The sequence below is a fragment of the Nelumbo nucifera genome, chromosome 3 (genome assembly GCF_055504915.1).
Source record: "Nelumbo nucifera cultivar China Antique chromosome 3, China Antique-T2T, whole genome shotgun sequence".
Lineage (NCBI taxonomy): Eukaryota > Viridiplantae > Streptophyta > Magnoliopsida > Proteales > Nelumbonaceae > Nelumbo > Nelumbo nucifera.
In genome coordinates, this window is record NC_142651.1 from 18,276,963 (window position 1) to 18,296,275 (window position 19,313).

At 38.8% G+C, this 19,313-nt stretch overlaps 3 protein-coding genes across 5 annotated transcripts; 1 reads left to right on the plus strand and 2 right to left on the minus strand.

Moving 5' to 3' along the window:
- Positions 1-358: 358 nt before the first annotated feature.
- LOC104599618 (putative methyltransferase At1g29790) lies at positions 359-3,227 on the minus strand. Its single transcript, XM_010262230.3, has one exon. It carries the CDS (start codon positions 1,926-1,928, stop codon positions 453-455), a length of 1,476 nt encoding a protein of 491 aa, XP_010260532.3. The 5' UTR covers positions 1,929-3,227; the 3' UTR covers positions 359-452.
- A 2,033-nt stretch (positions 3,228-5,260) lies between these two features.
- On the plus strand, positions 5,261-11,505 carry LOC104599627 (COBRA-like protein 1). Of its 3 annotated transcripts, none has more exons than XM_010262235.3 (6): positions 5,261-5,537; positions 7,900-7,979; positions 8,508-8,964; positions 9,359-9,518; positions 9,657-9,934; positions 10,838-11,505. In XM_010262235.3, exons 1-6 carry the CDS (start codon positions 5,429-5,431, stop codon positions 11,122-11,124), a joined length of 1,371 nt encoding a protein of 456 aa, XP_010260537.1. In that variant the 5' UTR covers positions 5,261-5,428; the 3' UTR covers positions 11,125-11,505. The 3 variants fall into 3 exon arrangements, with proteins under 3 accessions (XP_010260537.1, XP_010260542.1, XP_088755699.1); XM_010262240.2 differs by having other exon boundaries at positions 5,295-5,537; positions 8,500-8,964; XM_088899573.1 differs by lacking the exon at positions 5,261-5,537 and adding an exon at positions 6,215-6,251.
- A 430-nt stretch (positions 11,506-11,935) lies between these two features.
- Positions 11,936-15,492, minus strand: LOC104599642 (COBRA-like protein 4). The gene is made up of 6 exons (XM_019198350.2): positions 15,305-15,492; positions 15,116-15,195; positions 13,941-14,397; positions 13,648-13,795; positions 13,250-13,527; positions 11,936-12,786 (listed from the first exon to the last, which is right to left on the minus strand). Exons 1-6 carry the CDS (start codon positions 15,414-15,416, stop codon positions 12,506-12,508), a joined length of 1,356 nt encoding a protein of 451 aa, XP_019053895.1. The 5' UTR covers positions 15,417-15,492; the 3' UTR covers positions 11,936-12,505.
- Positions 15,493-19,313: the final 3,821 nt, after the last annotated feature.

The window sequence follows — 19,313 nt, forward strand, 5'->3', positions numbered from 1 at the left end:
GAGGACAAATCCGGATACCTGGTTAAAGTGGGCCATTATAACTGCATTCCGTCTGATTTGTGAGAAATAGAGGATTAAAAGCGACTTTAAGATAGCCATCAGATCATATTCGTTCACCTTGATGGCTTAAGCATTCACCAACAGAGGTTGGCTTTGTTTCCTGTGGGATTGGCAGGTTGATTCAATTCTAGAAGGAAATTCGTTAGGGAAATGAAAAAGATTTGGATTCACCTAGTAAAATGAACAGATGAAGGAAGAAATTACGTTGAAATGCATCTCATCTCATCTTGGATAAGTTTCTCCAAAATGTGCTAGAGACCCTTTAGCATGGCATAGGTAGTTTATCAGAAATCCTTGCTAGATAGAAATCAACCCAGAATCATATATATGAAAGGAATTGTAACTGTTATTCATTTATTTACACGACATTTCATTGGTTTATTGAGTCAAGTTCAACCTCTCAATGGCTTCTCCAATACAGCAGAGAAAAAGAGTTCATCCTCCATCTTATCCATCTTGGGTACTACTCTCCACAGTAGCTTTTTGTAGCCTAGTTTAGAGAATGCATCCAAGTACACTTTCATGTCTTCCTTGCTGCAAAAGAAGCGATCCACCCAAAGTAGCCCTTTTGGGCGGAGGACTCGGTCCCAGTCCAACAGAACATATTGGAGGAGGTCGAGTCCTATCCACCCATCTAAGAAAAGGGTGGAGTGGATGATATCCAAGGTGTTGTCAAAGAAAGGCAGTCTTGAGCCAATTGAAATGTAGAGAGGGAGGAGGCCTCTCAATGCAATGACTTCATTGAAGGGGGCTCCAAGATTCAGCGTAGCTGATGCAATGGTTACATTCTTCTCCTTCATTATTGCTGCAAATGTCCCAGTTGTGGGGCTGAAATCCAGTCCTATACGGATCTCCCCAGGTTTCAACCTTAGAACTTCATCAACTGTGAATTCTGCTGAAGTGGTCTGGTTTGCAGGGACCTCCCAGCCTCGTTTGGAGAGGTCAAAGCAGTCGGCACATTTGAAGAAGCCTCTTTTGCCAACTGTGTTGTTGGAAACCAGGCAGGAGTAGTCTTTGCACTTGTAGTGAGTCCACAAGATGTTGGAATCACTAGGCAGAGTCCAAAGAGAGGAGTTCAGAGGGAATGGCTTACCATATCCTGGAGGCGATTTTGTGAAGCATCTCCTTCTTGGTAGAGGTTCGCACCCTGCCACCGTGAGCTTTTGAGCCACAACCCAGTCATCTGGGCACATACTGAAGGCCTTGTAGGTCATGAAGCGGTCTATATTTGATGCAACACCAGCACATGCCAGACCAACTGATGGATACACTGCTTCTACTCCAAGGAAGTTTTTCTTCCCACTCTGCCTGTTGGGCTTGGGAGAAGTATACCCTCGAAGCTCACTGGACTGGAACATCTTTAATCTCACTGATCTTTCTTCGGCTTCATCTTCATCTGCCTCACCTTCACTGAAACTTTCATCCACAGTGACAGTGCTCATCTCCTTCTCATCAGCCAGGGGTTCTCTATACTGTCCTGATAGACTACCCACAAGCTTGTCCAAGGATACAGCAATGCCAAGTACTTGATCGGCAAATTTGGTCACGGCCTTTGACTGTGGATTTTCAGTATGTAGTTGCTCTAACAAAGATCCCAGCTGGGTTTGCAGACGAGAGATCTGGCTGTGGATGGAGTAAGGTAAAACAATATGGTCTCGGGTGGTGGCATTAGCGTTGGTGGTGGAGAAGGTGAAGTAAGGGTAGGAGACTTTGGAACTAACAGTGATCACTGTGAGGAGGGTGAAGAAGAGAAGAGGATATAACAGTACGGGCAGGAAGCCTCGGAAGGATTTGGAGGACTTGGAGCTGGTCTGTTTCTGCATCTCTGATGAGATGGGTCTCTTCCTTTCTCTCTCTTTGCTTTGCATACCTTGAAAAATTGTAACTAAACCACCTTGGGTTATGTCACTTTCTTTTGGTTGTATGACTTCGAACCGAGTTTACTGTAAGCTTCTTTTTCTGTTATACTTCATTCAGATCCTTCCTGGTCAATACTTCCCTTCTCGTCTAAGCGATCAAGTCTTGGTATTGGAGGAGGATTACTATAATAAAGAACATTGAGATGTGCGTCGAGATTAAAAATTAAATTAGCCATCTATTTCTTATACCTTGAAAACAACTGCGGCATTAGTGATCTGCTGTGTGCTATACAAATTAACATGGGATTTGCTCGTCGAATTCACTTTGTCTCCTCTTGAGTCCTCCCTTTCAATTCACGGTGGACATTAAAACTGTCATCGGTGTAACCCAATAGCTAGTTTTTGAGTTTTCTACGACAACTTGCTTCGGTATTTTCCCTGGTTTCTAAAGTTACTGCTTCTTGTACCTTCATGTTTATATTACAAACCAAAACTGAAGGGGTAGACAGAGTTGAAGCAAGAATCATGATGCAGCAAGTGGCTGATGAATATGGGTTGGAGATGTCTCTAAAGCTCCCAGAAGCAGGGAATAAAGCATAGGAGCTGAAGCATGATATTTTCTGAGGAGTTGAATAGGAGACTGACAGATTTGAAAGCAGAAGACTAGACTCTCCGTCTTGGTTGGGAATTACTGAATCGGCTAAAAGACGATATGCAATATGCTCAATTTTGATATGAAATTTGATGTGTAAACTAATCATGATTATGTGGTTCATCGAAGTAATCTTTTTAAAGCAGCTTCCTTCTGTTATGAAATCAGATTCCCTAAACCCATATTCAAACATTAATCATTCATTGATTGATTTGGAATGATGATAAACGATCATATTTAGCAGAACTGTTGCATCATTTTGCTATGTTCTCAGGCCCAATTGGAGTGGATGACTCCCTTAGAGCTGAGATCTTTGCAGTTATGGAAGGGGCATAGAAAGCTAAGGAGTTGAACATCAGGAAACTCTTAATTGAAGGGGATTCAGAGGTGGTGATAGGGTGGCTGATTAAAGATCACAATGGCTTATGGAAGTACAATAATGAGAGGAGGAAATTCAAGTGGCTGGTGCGGGAGATGGAAGTTAAGATACTTTGGGTTAAAAGATCGGCTAATTCCCTAGTTGACGGTTTAGCTAAACAAGGGGTAGAAAGGAATTCACTTTTTTGGGCTAAGCTGTAGCTATAGTGTGTTTTCTTTCTTTTTTTTCTTTTCTTGAGATTCTTTGTTGCTCTTGGAAGATAAGCGTGTTTGTCTTCCTATTGTAAATCTTCTTTTGATGAGTTAATGAAAGTATTATTGATAAAAAAAAAAAAAATGTTCATCCATTGATGGATTGGAGTCCAAAATCCTCACAAATCCAATTATCCAAATTGCCAATGTTATGAACATTCCATTGTTGAGCAGCTAACTAGCTCTAGAGAGAGAGAGAGAGCATCAACTGGAGAATTCCATGAATTAGAGGGTTGTCATCATCGAATTGACTTAGCCTTCTGGGTCAGCATATGCCAATAGTGGAGTTTGTTGAAGGGTTGTTTCATTCCTTGTGCAAGAAAAAAAAAAAATAGCACATTGAGTCATTCCGCTCAAGGCATCCTTTTCAGGAGCATTAATAAAATAAGCACAAATTAGAAGAGAAGACTGAAGAGGGAACAAGAGGAAGAAAGAAACATCCTCTTCACGTTTTTTTTTTTTTTGTTTTTATTCAACCATCTGGTTGGCAAGCACACATATCTCTGGACGGACAAGTCCAGACAAATGGTCATCTAATTTGTTTATTCAGAGTTTCTTGTTTTCCTTGAGAAACACCTCTGAATGACATTCATTTCATACCAAATGCCTCCCCATTTATATATATATATATATATATATATATATATTTAAGGGCTAAAGCTGTGAATGATGCATGTCTAGAAGAAGCTTTTGGGTTGTAATAGGATTTTTGCACCTCATCAGCAGAAGCATGGCTAGCTTGTTCTTAACAAGTTAACAACCATATAAAATCTAGCCCAAGAACCCCCCCAGGGAAAATCCAACTGTCCAGTCCGTGTTGTAATTAGTGACTTGGAGCCAAAGCCGCGTCAGAAGCATGGAGAATGAGCTGGTTCACCTCTGTGTCTGTCACTGGCAACCACAACCAGTCCACATCCACCCATTACCATTAGTTAGCCTTCCATCTTTCAAAGGAAAGAAAAACAAATTCAGTAAATAAATCAACGTTTTCACAAATCTATGACGTTTGGCGATAGACAAATTTGACAATTTTCTTTTTTTTAGAAACCAACTCATCTGTGCCTGGCCCACTGGCCCACCTACTACTCTTTTATTAAAACATCGATTTGCTGGGTCTGGGCCCCCTCCATTCCATTTCATGATCTCAGCCATCAAACAGTGCTACTACTCTCTTGTCTTGTGGCTGCTTACAGAACTAGCGAAGGATCAGACGGTTACGATTGCCTCATCAATTGTGGTTATCTGTTGAGACTTGAGACCTAACTTCCTTTCTCTTCTCTTTCCTGTTTTCTTTGCATTCCAAAGACAAAAGGAATACCTAAAACTAAAATCAATGGACTTTTTCTAAACTAAACTACGAGAGGCGAGAGCTCTTTTCCTGCCTCCTGGGTTATTATAATTATTAGAGCGATGGGTCTCTTTCCACTTTCCAGTTCCACCACCGACACATGGGTGGAATAAGAATAAGGGCGGCCCACGGGATCCGGCCCACTTGTTGTGGGCAGGCCCAGGCCATTCGAAATCAAAGCTTCTCACTCTCACGCATCGTCATCGTCGTCATCATCATCTCATTTGCCATGATTTTCATTGCTAAAATACCGTTTTTACCCTTTTACCCATTCCTCTTCTCGAAACTTCTTCTGATAACAACTTCCTTTGATTTTGGGCAATCGTGTAGAAAGTAGAATGGGTTACATTTACACGGACAGGGGCTGGGCCGTGGGCCTTGGGCCTTTTCGAAGGGCAGCGGTTCGGGCCAATAACCGCTACCCTGGCTGAACCCACCCTTTCCCCCCCATGGCTTGGCTAATGGGTTACAGCCCCAATGTGAGCTGGATGTTGGACCCACATCATCAAACATACTTTCAAGTTCCAAGATTCACCACCGGAATGGACGGAGGGAGACCAAAAAAAAGTCGTCTGGAGGCCTGAAGGAGGGCATATGTGTAATTTTAACAACATATGGTGTTGTATTCCATAAATAAATCCCAAAGAATGGGCAATTAGGTAATTACATAAATGGAATTAGAATTTAGAGGGAAATTTTTGCAGTAATTCCAGTGGTCTTAAGTCTCCACTTCTGTCTGTCATGTGATGATGTGAAGGAAAGGCCAGTGATCACGGTTTTTCTTTCTTCTCTCTCTTTCTCTCTTCCTCGGTCTCCACTCTCTCTCCCCGTTGCAATTCCCCATTTTCAGTTTTACCCAGGAAAAGAAAGGAATTTACCATGGAAATGGAGTTTGTCTGCTCATCCATGAGGAGGTCCATCTCCAAACTAGTAAAATGTACTATTTTGGTTGTTCTGTGGTTTTCCTGCTTCAGTTTTACGTCAACAGGTTCGTACTCAAGATCACTTATATATTTTCCCCCTCTTTTCGTGTCAAATTTTGTTTTTATTGTCGGATTTGTTCTTTTTGTGTTCATGGGTTTTGGTTGGTTAAAACAGATTTGTGTCATCTTTTTCGTGGATATGGCATTTTGGGTTGAGATTTGGTTGTTGCGTTTCTGGAAATAGAAATTTTGATGAGATTGCTTCTTTTCTGTTTGTCTAAAAAATTCGATGTTTTTGGGCTTCTTTCTTTTTGTCTACGTTATTTGTTGTTTTTTTTGTCCAAATCCACAGATGAACTCCTAGTTCCATGGAAACGCTCTTCCTAAATGTATAATGAGAAGGTTTTGAAAGTTGTAGTTGCCCAGTCGCCCTTCTTCTTCAGTAGTTTAACATTTGATTTGTTTTGTTATTTAAGAAAACAAACACGACTAATTTAGCATCTGATTTTTCTTAATTGGCGGAATGCTATATCATTTTATATTTCCCGTTCCACTGAAAGCTTTAGTTCAATACCCAGTCACATCTTTTATAGCTTTTCGCCCTTTTTTCCTTCTTGGATTGTTTTCTTCGTTTTCTTAATATGTTTTTTCATGAAGACGATGGGGCCTTTCTTTATGAATTTAGCGAGTTCTAGTCTTATAGAAAGCCCGGGGGGGGGGGGGGGGGTGAGAGGAAATTTTTATTTCATCATTATTCATGTACGAGTTGCGACTATCAGGTTGCTGGAATTAAATTATAAATTTTATCCTCTGTTTTTCTTGTCTATGATACTGGACTGTTATCATGTTTGCTTGTTATGCTAATAAAATAACTCACTTATCTATTCATTTTTTCCGTTATAGCTTGGGTTTATTTATTTGTGTTTTGAGATTTCTATCTACCAATATCTCCAGACTCCCCGAGAGCCCGCCGTCTGGACTATGCATAAATGATAGAATCTTCTAATGGGTAAGATTCAGATAGATTATCAGGCTTGGGTACTGCGAAAATTGCCTTTCCATTCCCAAACCCGCCTAAGCATCCTTGATCCCAAACCCCTTTTAATTTTTTCTCCCAAGTTCCCAAACCCCGTCCCATCCCAAGCCCGTTAAATCTGTCCCATCCACCATCATCACATAAGTGAAATGTGATGTCCCTATTAAGCAAAAATGTGGTATGGTAAGCTAGTGGCCAAGACGCCTATAATGGGACACAACCGGAAGGATTTGATTCTCTCTTAATCCTTTTTACTATATACGTTATTTCTTATAAAACATATAAAATATATTTATTAGGGTTTGACTCTGATACCAGAAGAACTTATAACCAATCAACTAGTATCATAAAAGTGGTAATGAAGCACATACGCGGGGGGGGGGGGGGTTGATTGGTCAAAGCTCTTCAAGTATCATGTTTCCAGCATCATAGATTTCCCTATACTTAATAAATAATAATATATACATGGGTTTATAATCAAGTAATGATAGTGGGTATCTTAAGCACAAAGCCCAAACCCTATAGGGTTTTAATCTAAAATCCAAAACTTGTCCCAAACCCTATAGGGTTTTGATAATGGGTCCTATTAGGGTTGGGATGGGTCAGGTATCCAAAAATTCTGACAGAATTGCCATCCCTAATCAGGCTTCTTGACCTCTTGTTGTCTCTTATAAATTGGATATGGAAAAAGGGAAGAAAAATAGTAGTATGATATTTTCAAATTTTCTTCTTTAGAGAAACATGTCATTTGGTTTATGAGGGAAAGGATTCATAGGGGGCCGCAGCAGGTGTTGTTCAATGCTGGGACATCAGATTATCTCAGATGTCCCCTTACACAAATGCAGATTCCAGACGTGCACTACTTGTGGAATGCACTTTATTTCGTCTTCTGAATTATGTTTCATATTGTCATGAAAGGAAAAAAGAGAAGAAACTATACGTTGTCCAGAGGATACACAAATTAAATTATTACATAGTGATCTGATTTAGATGTTTTTGGTGCTCCCTATTTCTTCCAAAAGAAAATATGGGAACCCTATTATGGGGAGGGGAACTTGGGGCTTTCAGGAGCTACAATTCTTTTATAAGATACTAGAATTTTGGCTTTCTTGGCAATTAAGGATCTAAAATCAATTATACCGAAAATGTAATCATGGTTGGCAGTTCGTAAATATTACAAAGGAAGTAGTTATAGTTAATTTTTTGTATATGATTCTCTCTTTGTAAACAATCAGGGATATGTGCTGTTATAGAAACTGGGGGAGATTTTTTGTAATTTCCCCTTGTACAGACACTTATTGTACAAGGGTTTTCTTATTTTGAGTGAAATACTATACTTTGCCTCTTCTCAAAAAAGGGTCTAAAATCAAATATTGCTTTGTTTTTTCCAGAAGCCTATGATCCGCTTGATCCAAATGGGAATATCACAATCAAATGGGACATTATAAGCTGGACTCCAGATGGCTATGTTGTAAGTATATCAAGGATTTTTGTAAAGTACATATGGCCTTATGGTGGAGCTTAGAAAATCTCTTTGGGTGTGTGTAATTTACTGTGAATTCATACTGTACACTTAAATTCATATCACAAAGTATATCATGCCCTGCATGTGCAAAGAAGTCTATATTAGAGGGACACTGATATATGTATCAATGTCAGTGTTGCATGGACTTTTCCTAAATGGATGGAGTTTCTATGTGGACACACATAGGATTCCAACGCGTAATGAATTCTTAAAGGACACTTCTAGAAAAATTTCCCTTTTTCTCCTAGCTTATTTGACACAAGTACATGAATATACTTAAGCTACACATTTCAAAAGTGGGTATTTTCTATTGCCTAGGTTATCTCTGTTCATATCATTATTGGTAAAAGAATTCTTTTTCAGTTCCACTTTCCATCTATTACTTCACCGCTTCTGTCACATATTGTTAAATATTTTGGAAGCTTATCTGCCTCCATCTAAATTATCATTCATCTTCTGTTTGGAGTTGGGCAGGCTGTTGTTACAATCTTCAATTTCCAACAATATCGTCACATTCAGGCACCAGGGTGGACACTGGGATGGACATGGGCAAAGAAGGAAGTAATATGGAGCATGATGGGAGGCCAAACCACAGAGCAAGGGGATTGCTCAAGATTCAAAGGAAATATTCCACATTGCTGCAAGAAAGATCCAACAGTTGTGGATTTATTGCCAGGAACCCCCTACAACCAGCAGATTGCAAATTGCTGCAAAGGAGGAGTAATCAATTCATGGGTCCAGGATCCAGCCAATGCAGCAAGCTCATTCCAGCTTAGTGTGGGTGCAGCGGGGACCACTAACAAAACAGTTAGAGTTCCAAAGAACTTCACACTAAAAGCACCTGGACCTGGGTATACATGTGGGCCTGCGAAGATTGTTAAACCAACTAAATTTATATCAGCAGACAAAAGGAGGGTCACTCAAGCAATGAGTAAGATAATTTGAAGATCATTGTTTCTTTCAGGAAATCTGATCATAACATGGTTTCTTTATGAATTGATGCTTCCATGCATCATGATGAGATGGAATAAGCACCATAGTATGTTTTTGCTTTATCCAATAATAAAACTATCATTAATGAAATATTACCGTTTCTTAATAGTAATTCTAATAAGAAGCATAGAAGGCTTTATGTGAGAAAAACCACTTTATTTGTCATTAGCTTTCATACACAAATAGGTCAAAATAGTTTTCATGGTTCCGTTGCAACTGAGCTCATGCTATACTCATACAGGGCTCTCTTGATTGTTGGTATCATTTATCATTAGAAGAGAAAAAGTAAAGGAAAAAAATGTCTTGTAACTTATATGTCTCCCTTTTTTCAGTGACATGGAACGTTACCTGCACGTACTCTCAATTCCTGTCTCAGAAGACACCGACCTGCTGTGTCTCTCTCTCTTCCTTCTATAATGATACAATAGTCCCCTGCCCAACATGTACCTGTGGCTGCCAAAACAATATAACTCAGCCAGGAAGTTGTGTAGAGTAAGTTTTGTTGTTCATCTTTTTTCTTCAAAATATCATGCCTTCATTGTTTTTTCTCCATAAAATTATCTTCCAGTGTGGAGACAATGTATTATGTTTGATTTCATACTCTTTTTTTTTTTTTCTTTTGGCTTACAGGGGAGACTCGCCGTATTTAGCTTCAGCTCTTTCAAGCTCAAGCAAAAATAGCTATACACCTCTTGTCCAGTGTACTAACCATATGTGCCCAATCCGGGTCCACTGGCATGTTAAACTCAACTACAAAGAGTACTGGAGAGTCAAGATCACAATCACAAATTTCAATTACAGGATGAACTACACAGAGTGGAACTTGGTTGTTCAACACCCCAACTTTGACAATCTCACCCAGATTTTCAGCTTCAATTACAAGTCATTAACTCCTTATGCTGCCATAAGTAAGTTGTGTCTTTAGTTAACAAGTTCTCTTCCTGTTTTACTTTATGAATGGAAGAGGTGAATGATGATCTAATATCCTAACCTGATATTACAGGGCATTTAAGATATATTGCATATGTTGAGGTGGTCTGGACCATCAAATTGGTTGTCCCAAATTTAGGAGATATCTAGGGCTGTTAATGGGTCAGGAAGACCAACAGAACCTAACCAACCCATTATATAGGGTCTCAGTCTGCTTCATGTGCCCCGATTACAATTGGGTTGGGATCGGTTTTGGTTGTTCTGAACCTGTTAAGACTGAAACAAACTATATATATATAGCATATTACAAAGATACCCCCAATCTAATACCTATCATGATATACTTGTGGTATTGTCACGTTATCGTGTCCAAATGTATCAATTTAACAAATGAGTAGATGTACTGTTAAGTTACAGGTTGAAGTATAGCTGTCAAATATGATCGGGTATTATCAGGTCAGACCCTAGTCCTGATTGATAATTGATCTGGGACAGGTTCTGCACATTTATTTATTGGTTTGGGACCAGGTTATGTCTACCTTGATCTAGACCTGACCTGACCCCTTGATGGTACTAGACCAAACCAAATAAACCTAATTGATGAACGAACACTTTCCTGACCAAACTAAAGAAAAAAGAAAACCAAATGAACTTTTTCCTATGCTCTTATCCACTTGGTTGTGTAAAAATGTCATCAATCAAATGTTAGGTCTGGTTTTCGTTACTTTCTGTGGTTGTGGCTATTATACCTGGTACCTGTTCATGCCTAGCGTACTGGTATCATATCAAATATGGTACCAAATACTTCTAGATGTGTGTGTGTGTGGCTTTGAAACATTTAGTTGACTGAATCATTTTGGAATTGGAATTTGGTTTCGCAGATGATACTGCAATGTTATGGGGAGTTAAATTCTACAATGATTTACTCATGCAAGCTGGCCCTCTAGGGAATGTCCAGTCAGAGTTACTTTTCAGGAAGGATAAATCAACATTTACTTTTGAGAAGGGATGGGCTTTCCCTCGACGGATCTACTTCAATGGTGACAACTGTGTCATGCCACCACCTGATGCCTATCCATGGTTGCCAAATGCTAGCTCCCGATCTGTTGCCTCGTTAGTTGGTCCAATCATGACTTTCTTTGCATCTTTGGTGTTCTTGTTGGGTTAGGACCAAGTGAAGCATAGGGGAACATATTTCAATTTATGGGTCATTCCAATATTTACAACTGGATCATACTACTCAAAGCCTGTGGTGAACTAACCTCTGCTGGAGCCTTGGATTCCAGCAATATAAGTGGATTCAGGTGCATGGCAACCCACAATGACAAAAATCGCATCTTCTGTGTTGTGTAATGGCGAGTTGAATTCACTACCATTTTTGTTTACATTTTACCTGGTATATAAGTATATTTTCTGATTATACATATAAATTAACCATCTTGTTTGTAGGGATACCATGTAAAAGTGTTGCTCCTTCCATTGTAATGAAAACATTTTGAAGTGAAACCACAGATAATATATGGATTTGATCTTGGAGTTGTTAATCAAACTTTCATCTTCTCATGTAATTCTGTTTTGTTTAACCGAAACTAAATCACAGAAGTAACTTTAATTTAGTTGAGCATGTCTGCATGAAGATGAAAAAAAAAGGTTACTTGCACTAATAATCCCCTATGGTCTAACTTTAAATTTTACTTTTAATGGTTTTGACATCTTATTTGTTCTTCAATAAGATCTTAGTAAGGGCATCCTTAAAATCTACCATACATTACAAACTACAAAGTGGACTTCTTAAATTCCTAATCACGCATGACGCATGGTTATTATGTCAATCATTTAATTGAAGTGAGCTGCCAGCTACGTTATAGCATAAAACTAAAACGGCCATGAAATAATGAAGAGCCATGGAGATGGAGAGGGAAGAATAGCTACAATAGAATCTTTGCATGCATGTTCTATGTCTCTTAGATGCTTTATAATTTGTATCAGACAGAAACAAACCCAGTTACTGACCTTTATTCTTGATATCCGTCTTGAACAAATTGATATCTATCAATGAAAAAGGGACATGAAACAAAGTTTTCACTGTGGAACAGAAAAAAAAAAAAAGAAAAGAAAAAAGAACATATGGCCGAAATATTTCAGTTTGAAATCCGCTTTCACCCTTTTCTTTGTTGAAACGGAGCCTTAATGTCAAAGCATCCAGCAACCATTTGTTAAAGGATCATGTTTCTGCAGGGATGAGAAACTAAGTACTCCATAGCCGTGCAGTATGGTCAACCTTCAGAACATTCTTCGTTATATAGAAAATTTGGTCTAGTTTCTCAATTTAATAAGCTCATGTATCTTACAAAAGACGTCTTACAGAGCTGATTCACATCCAGCTTTCATTTTTCTGATTCAAACAAAACAATTTTGGCGTTTCATTTACATACCTGTATTTCAGTAACCAATATGTGAAAGATAGCCATATGTTCAAAAAAAATTGCTTTTTCTCCTTCCAAAACTTCTGAAAACTGCCTTTTGCTTCATTCCAACATCCAAGGGATTCACCAGACAGTCATCAAGAGGAGTAGAGAAGCAATTAAAATTGAGAATGAAGCTGAGTTTGTAAAGGCAGAATTTGGTAGGAATGGGTATGCGTCTGGTGGGGGTAGCATGCACTCATCACCGTTGAAGTAGACTCTCCGAGGAAATGCCCAACCTTGCTTGAGAGTGAAGGTCTCCTTGTTTTTCTGAAGCAGAATTTCCGACTGGACATTTCCAAGTGGGCCTGCCTCCATTAGTAGGTCATTATAGAATTTCATGCCGTAAAACATGCCAGTGTCATCTGTATGTGCAATTGCAGCAAATGAATTAGAATTTTTCAATGTCATAAATAGTCTCTGAAAACAGACAAACAAGAAAACAGAAAGCATAATTTTGAATTATTCTGCGCATTGCTATGAAACCCTCTCTCCACAACAGATGTAATGTTCGTTTGAACTCTGTTGAGACAAAATTTATAGACCATGAAATGAAAGAAGCAAAATGGTATTTTAGTCATCCAAAAAGTTCCAAGCCTGGTGACTCAATGCAGATTGGTTATTTCTGGATGCTCTTGTCCAGGTGCAGACCCTAGTATTGGCATGGGAATAGGAAGGGTTAAGGACTATTGAAAACTTTTGTTCGGAAGAAAGCGTGTTTTCTTTTACAGAGCTAGCAAAGAAGTAGCTTTCCAAAAATGGTGAATGTGCTTGATTGTGAGCATATAGAAATGGAAAGACAGTGTTTGAGAGGTTGTGTGCACTCACTTATGGATTGGTAAGGGACAAGAGGCTTGTAATCAAAGCTAAATACTTGGGTAACATTATTGAGATTTGGGTGCTGAGCAACGAGCGTCCACTGTGTATAGTTCATCCGATAGTTGAAATTTGTGATGGCGATCTTCACACGCCAATAGTCCTTGTAGTTGAGCTTCACATGCCAGTGCACTCGGATCGGGCACATATGGTGTGTGCATTGCAACAATGGTGCATTATCCTTCCTTGGTGTATTGATTCCCAGTACATTTAGCAGCTTTGAGTCACTTCTGCAATAACACTCACAATCCTGCAGGGTTAGGTACTCTTCTTTGACGTTCAAATAACAACAGACACATGCTTTTCAATTCATGATATATCGATCTGTATAGTTTGAGTTGGAGGATTACTTGATACAGTTATTCTTGCTTTGGCAACCACAAGCGCAGGAGGGACACGGAGTGATGGTATTATTATAGAATGAAGAGAAGGAGACACAACAGCTTGGGTTCTTTCGGGCCAGAAACTGTGAATAAGTGCATGTCACATTCCATGTCACTGCAAATTAAAGAACAGCAAGGTAAGGATTTGTTACAGGACTGAGCTATTCTTCTGTACTATATGAGCTAATGTGATCTGTTTTGAACTTGGTTTCATTGAAGAACTTAATACCAAACTATATCTTGAGTATGGATGGACTTACTCAGTGCCTGAGTTTTCCGCCTCCGGTCAGGTGTAAAGAAGGTTGTCGATGGCACGATTTTCGCCGGGCCACAAGTGTACCCAGGTCCTGGACCTAGCAAAGTGAAGTTCTTGGGAAGTTTCACTGTCTTGTTTGAAGTACCAGCCAGCCCAACACTGACCTGGAAGGCTGAGACTGATGCTGTAGGGTCCTGTCCCCAAGCAGCCACCACCCCACCTTTGCAGCAATTGGAAAATTGTTGATTGTAAGGGACACCAGGAAGTAAATCAACAACTGTTGGGGTCTTCTTGCAACAATGTGGAACGTTCCCCTTGAACTTGGAACAGTCTCCTTGCTCAGTAGTTTGGGCTCCCACCATGGACCATATCACTTCTTTTTTAGCCCATGTCCATCCCAAGGTCCAGCCTGGACTGATGATGTGCCGATACAATTGGAAATTGCTCATCGTCACCGCTGCCTGGAAGATGGATCAAGAAGACATTGATATCATTATCTCATGTTTGATTTATTGTGAACTTATAATCTCTGGTATTGAATTTATATTTTCTTTTATGAACAAAAAAAAATTATGTTTCAATAAAGTCTAAAGAACAGTAGAGTCACATCGTTTTTAGGGCTGCCTCATGGATCTGCAATTGGTTATTTGAAATTTAATCTATGTTGGGTTCCTGATGGAGCGTTCCACAACATGAACGTTTTTGTTTTCATTTGTTTTTGAAATTACCACATCAGCAAAGAAAACAAAAACATGTTCTTGAATGGTGTTTTTGTTTTCAAAAGGAAAAACAAGTTGGTTTTATTTCCAAAAAAACAATACATGTTTTTTTTTAACAAAAACAATTTGTGTAGTATAGAAATTATATATTTTATGGAACATGATATTAAATAACCACATGAAAACATATTCTCTAAACTAGAAATTCAACAACATTTTTTTGTTTAAGTTTTGAAGATAAAAAACACATATAACCAACAACATGTTTTCTATGTTTTTGTTCTAAGAACCAACTTGTTTTCAAACCAGCTGGTTTTGCTTTGTTTTTGGAACTTCCAACAAGAAAAACAATTCACAACGGTGAACACCCCCAAAAATTTTGAATTTAGAATTGAAACTAGGAAAAACTTGTCACAAAGAAACTGCAAAACAAAACTATCAAATTGGAGATGATACTCACGACATAGCCATCTGGGGTCCAGGACATCACATCCCATTTGATTGTTATGTTCCCATTGGGATCCAAGGGATCAAACGCAGCTGCATTCAAGGAGTAAAAGCAAGAAAAATAAATAAATAAACCAGAGGAAAGTTGGAATTGGATCGCCATGCAAGCTTAAATTTCCAACTTCACTACTAAAACCTTTACCTGAAGAGGAGAACATCATTACAAAGAAGAAAGACACTATAATGAACTTAAATTTCACAACAGTGTAGCTTCTACATTGTTGGTGATGATCTGCAGGCCTGTTGGATCCCATGCTGAAATTTTCCCAGGTTAGGTTTGCCTGAACTTCACTGGGATCCCAGAAGCGTTCTGGTGACAATTTAAGCAGACTGTATCAAGAGTGTCAATGGGTCTTTCTATATTTAAGGGAAGGAAGAATTGAACTCAAAAAAATTACCTGGAGATGGGAGATAGCTTACCTAATGGTAGGTACATGGTGTGATAAATTCATCTGTTATTGTTTGTTAATTTTCTATTTTCCTTCTTATTTTAGTTCCCATTTCTTTAAGCAACGATCGTGGTCAGCAAAGAAGACAATCACGCGGGAGATTTCAAGATATTCAAACCAAAGATCACACGGTCAACATCTTGTTTAGGAGAAGTTTATATAGATTTACTACCAACCCATCAGTAGAAAATGACTGAATGCCCCTTCTATTTTCTATTTCATTGAATAGGAAGATGAAGATCGTATCTTACCAGGAAAAGAAAAGAAAAGAAAAAGAAAACCAGAAAAATAATTGGAAGGTCATGATCTCATCGGTTATCAATCATCACTAGTCTGAGGCACAGACCGCGGAGAAGATTAATAAACCGTAACCCAGAAACAGACCAAACAAACGGATATAGTTGGATACAGTGCCCATTTGGTCAATCAGCCATAAGAGAAGCTTTCCATTGAAAGGAACCTTAGGATCATTATTGGCAATTCAGTTTTATGATTTGAAAGAGGGATTGCAGGCATTCATCAAAGGTCTCTTTATTCTGAGGTAGGGGGGTTAATCGGCAGTTGGAGCAGGTGGTCACTCCCCCTCTGATTAAGACTCGCCAACTGCATGCGGAGACCTGAATGCTTCAACAAAACAACTTCTCAAATGCCCTCTTCTTTTTGGGAGCTTTGGCCACTCTGTCTCTGCCACCCACTCAAATACTTTTCTGTATTTTTTTTGGTTACAAGCTCTTATACTGAGTGAACTTTCTATAAGAAAAACAGAATTCGAAGGCATGGTGTGCTTTAAAAAAAAAAAAATCATTCATGACTGAATCTGATGGAGTGTGGCCAATGATTCCCCCCAGCATTTTGCAATCCCACCAATTGGGGTGATGGGAAGGAGGTGGGAGAAGAAGAATATGAGGGCTGCCTTAGTTGATCAATATTACTTTCTGGTAACAAATCAAATTCATGGTTTTCACCGACAAATGTGAATGGGTCTGATAAACCAGTTGCGCTGTGACTTCAAACCTGCTTGGATTTATTTCTAGGTTTTAATTACGTGGACGGTGAAGGCTTTCATTGATGATGAGCAAAGAAAGTAGTCTACTATAAAATTAAGTAACTATGATTTAAGTCTACCAAGATGTCCACATTCATCAATTGATATACCAAATTACATTAAAAGGGAGGGCATGAGAGTGGAAAGGGAAAGATTGAGCAGTCCACTCTATCTAGTTCTTTCCTTTTTTTTCTTTTCTTGAAACCTTCACAAAAGAAGGGTACTCGCTTTATACGGTAATAGAAAATTCTTGGAATGATATGCGTAAAAACACAGGTTGGAATTTGAGAGCGACCACATTGTGCATGAACGGAAATGCCAAAGGTTCCCAAATCTGCTATAACAAAAGTCGAAGGAGAAGCTTGCGACAGACTAAAATTAGAAACTAAGCAATAGACGTCCTGTTTGTTTCAACACCATGTGACCGTGACTGGTTTGTAGTTGGTGTACTAATCTGTCCTATAATTGTTGGGCAGTCAATGTTGGACCTAGCAGTTGTGAGTCCCAGCTATAATTGTAGCAGTCATGTTTACAAGAAATAGTTATTACAACATCCGGCTTAAGAAAAAAAAATGGTTATTACTTTATTACAGCATCCAGAAATACGAATGCAGACGTGTAAAAAAAATGCCACAGGTTAGGATCATATCACATCCATTGTACCCCTCTGAAGTCTCAAGACCCCAGATAGCTGGGACCAATATTGGGTGATATCCTTTTTATAATGAAATGCAGTCCATTGACACTAATGAAATTCCCAGAATCAGGAAAATAATATACTAGAGTAGATAAGATTCTGACCATACACTTTCTTGAACCCATATTCAAACTTTGGGGTTCCTCTTTATGAGCATATCAAAGGGTAGGCAGGCATGATGAATTCCGAGGCAACTGTTCGGATCAAAACCAGCACTGATGCTGCAGACCGAACCAGGATTTCAGAAAAAAGAAAAAAAAAAAAAAGACAAAAGGAGGAAACTATCTTCTTAGTTCTTATGAGATCAATTATACTGAAATCATTTGCATTTCTGTTTTGTTTGAAGAAAAAAAGACATCAAACATAGAGTAGTTTCTCATGAATTCCATCCTCCATTAGAATAAAGTCATAGAAGTGGAAGTACAAAAATATGAACCCTTCAAAGCTTTAGACATCCTACATTTGGAATTTTCTTGAGTCAAAGTTTCAGACCATGCAATCGCAATGTCAGGTTTTTTAAGGTATAAAAGCTGTGAGATCTACCTTGTGCTCAGATCAATCAAAAATCTTGTGCTCTCTTCCTTGAGTTTTGCTTGAAGAAGAAATCATCACCAAGCAACAAGGACTTGCTTCCCTTGGAAGACAGCAAAAAATCTATTTCGGGATCTGCAACAATGCAGATATCTTCACCTTAGCAGACAATAGAAACCTTACTGCAAAATCCAATTATTAACTCCCCTGCCTGATTTTCCTCTTCCTGTAACCTTGTTGTTCAGTAGTCTAACTCGTAGGCTGGCTACCATATACACAATAAACTAAGTAGAGAAAGAAACAAACAGGACCTGGTAGGTCAATCTGCTTTGTTCTAGTACTAAGAAGGCTGGTAGAAAGCATGATAATGCTGGGAATGACAAGTGAGAAATCTAAATAACTTGGTGTTAATGATGGGAAAGGTTCTAAATCTGTTTGATGATTCTGATTTTCCAGTGGGTTCTTTCAAACACAGCTTTGTTTTCACAACTACTTGCAGCGACATTTAGGGACAACCGAATATGGTTAGCAACCCCTTTCTCTGCAAGTCTGCTAGGGGTATATCTGAGAGAGACTTCTCTGATCCTTTGGCAGATGATGGAAGAATTAAACAGTAGGGCAAACAAAGCATTTGGAGCCAGAGCAAATATTGGCTTGGGTTTTTCGTTGAGATAAAATGAACATTTGGAGATTTTGCAGGAAGTCTTCCATTTGCCTTTTTGAAGGAAAGAATCACCAGGTTTTTTTTTAAGTATCACAAGGTAATGCATGAGAAACATAATATCTGAAGACATAGACTTATGCAAATAAAAGGAACGTTACCTATTGCTGGACCCGGCTGTCCAAGGCCTTGGTAGGGGTGGATTAAGTGCAACTTTTGTCATTTTCTTGCACTAAGTGGCTGCTCTCAGACTTGAATCCATGTTCTCATGCATGTCAGCCAGAGATTTAACTATTGCACCAAGCAATGGGCTTTGAACTTAAAAATAGAAAAGCATAAGCTAAAAATGACAACTTCTTTAGCAGTTTGATAGGCAGCTAGATCTGACAGAATCAGGGAAGATAATGATGATTATCATGGAATAAAACAGTATATGAGCATCTAAAGGTGAAATTCAATAATTCACTCACAGTAATCTTGTCAGGACAGGATTTTTCGGAGCAATTAGTGGTGAATAGGTGGCATTACAAAGATCCTCTCCAAACCCATGGTCCAATTGAACTCCAAAAAGGCAAAAAGTCTGGTCTTATAACAAGGCTTGAAGGCTTCTTCTACTTGTCACGAGTCCCCTTGATGTAGTAAATGACTTTTCTATTGTGGCTTACAATACTAGATAACTGGAATTGCATTTCTTCTCAGTATGATTAAGCATGCTTACATGTGGTTAAAGGCCTAGCTTAAATATAGATACCACCACTTGTGCAACAT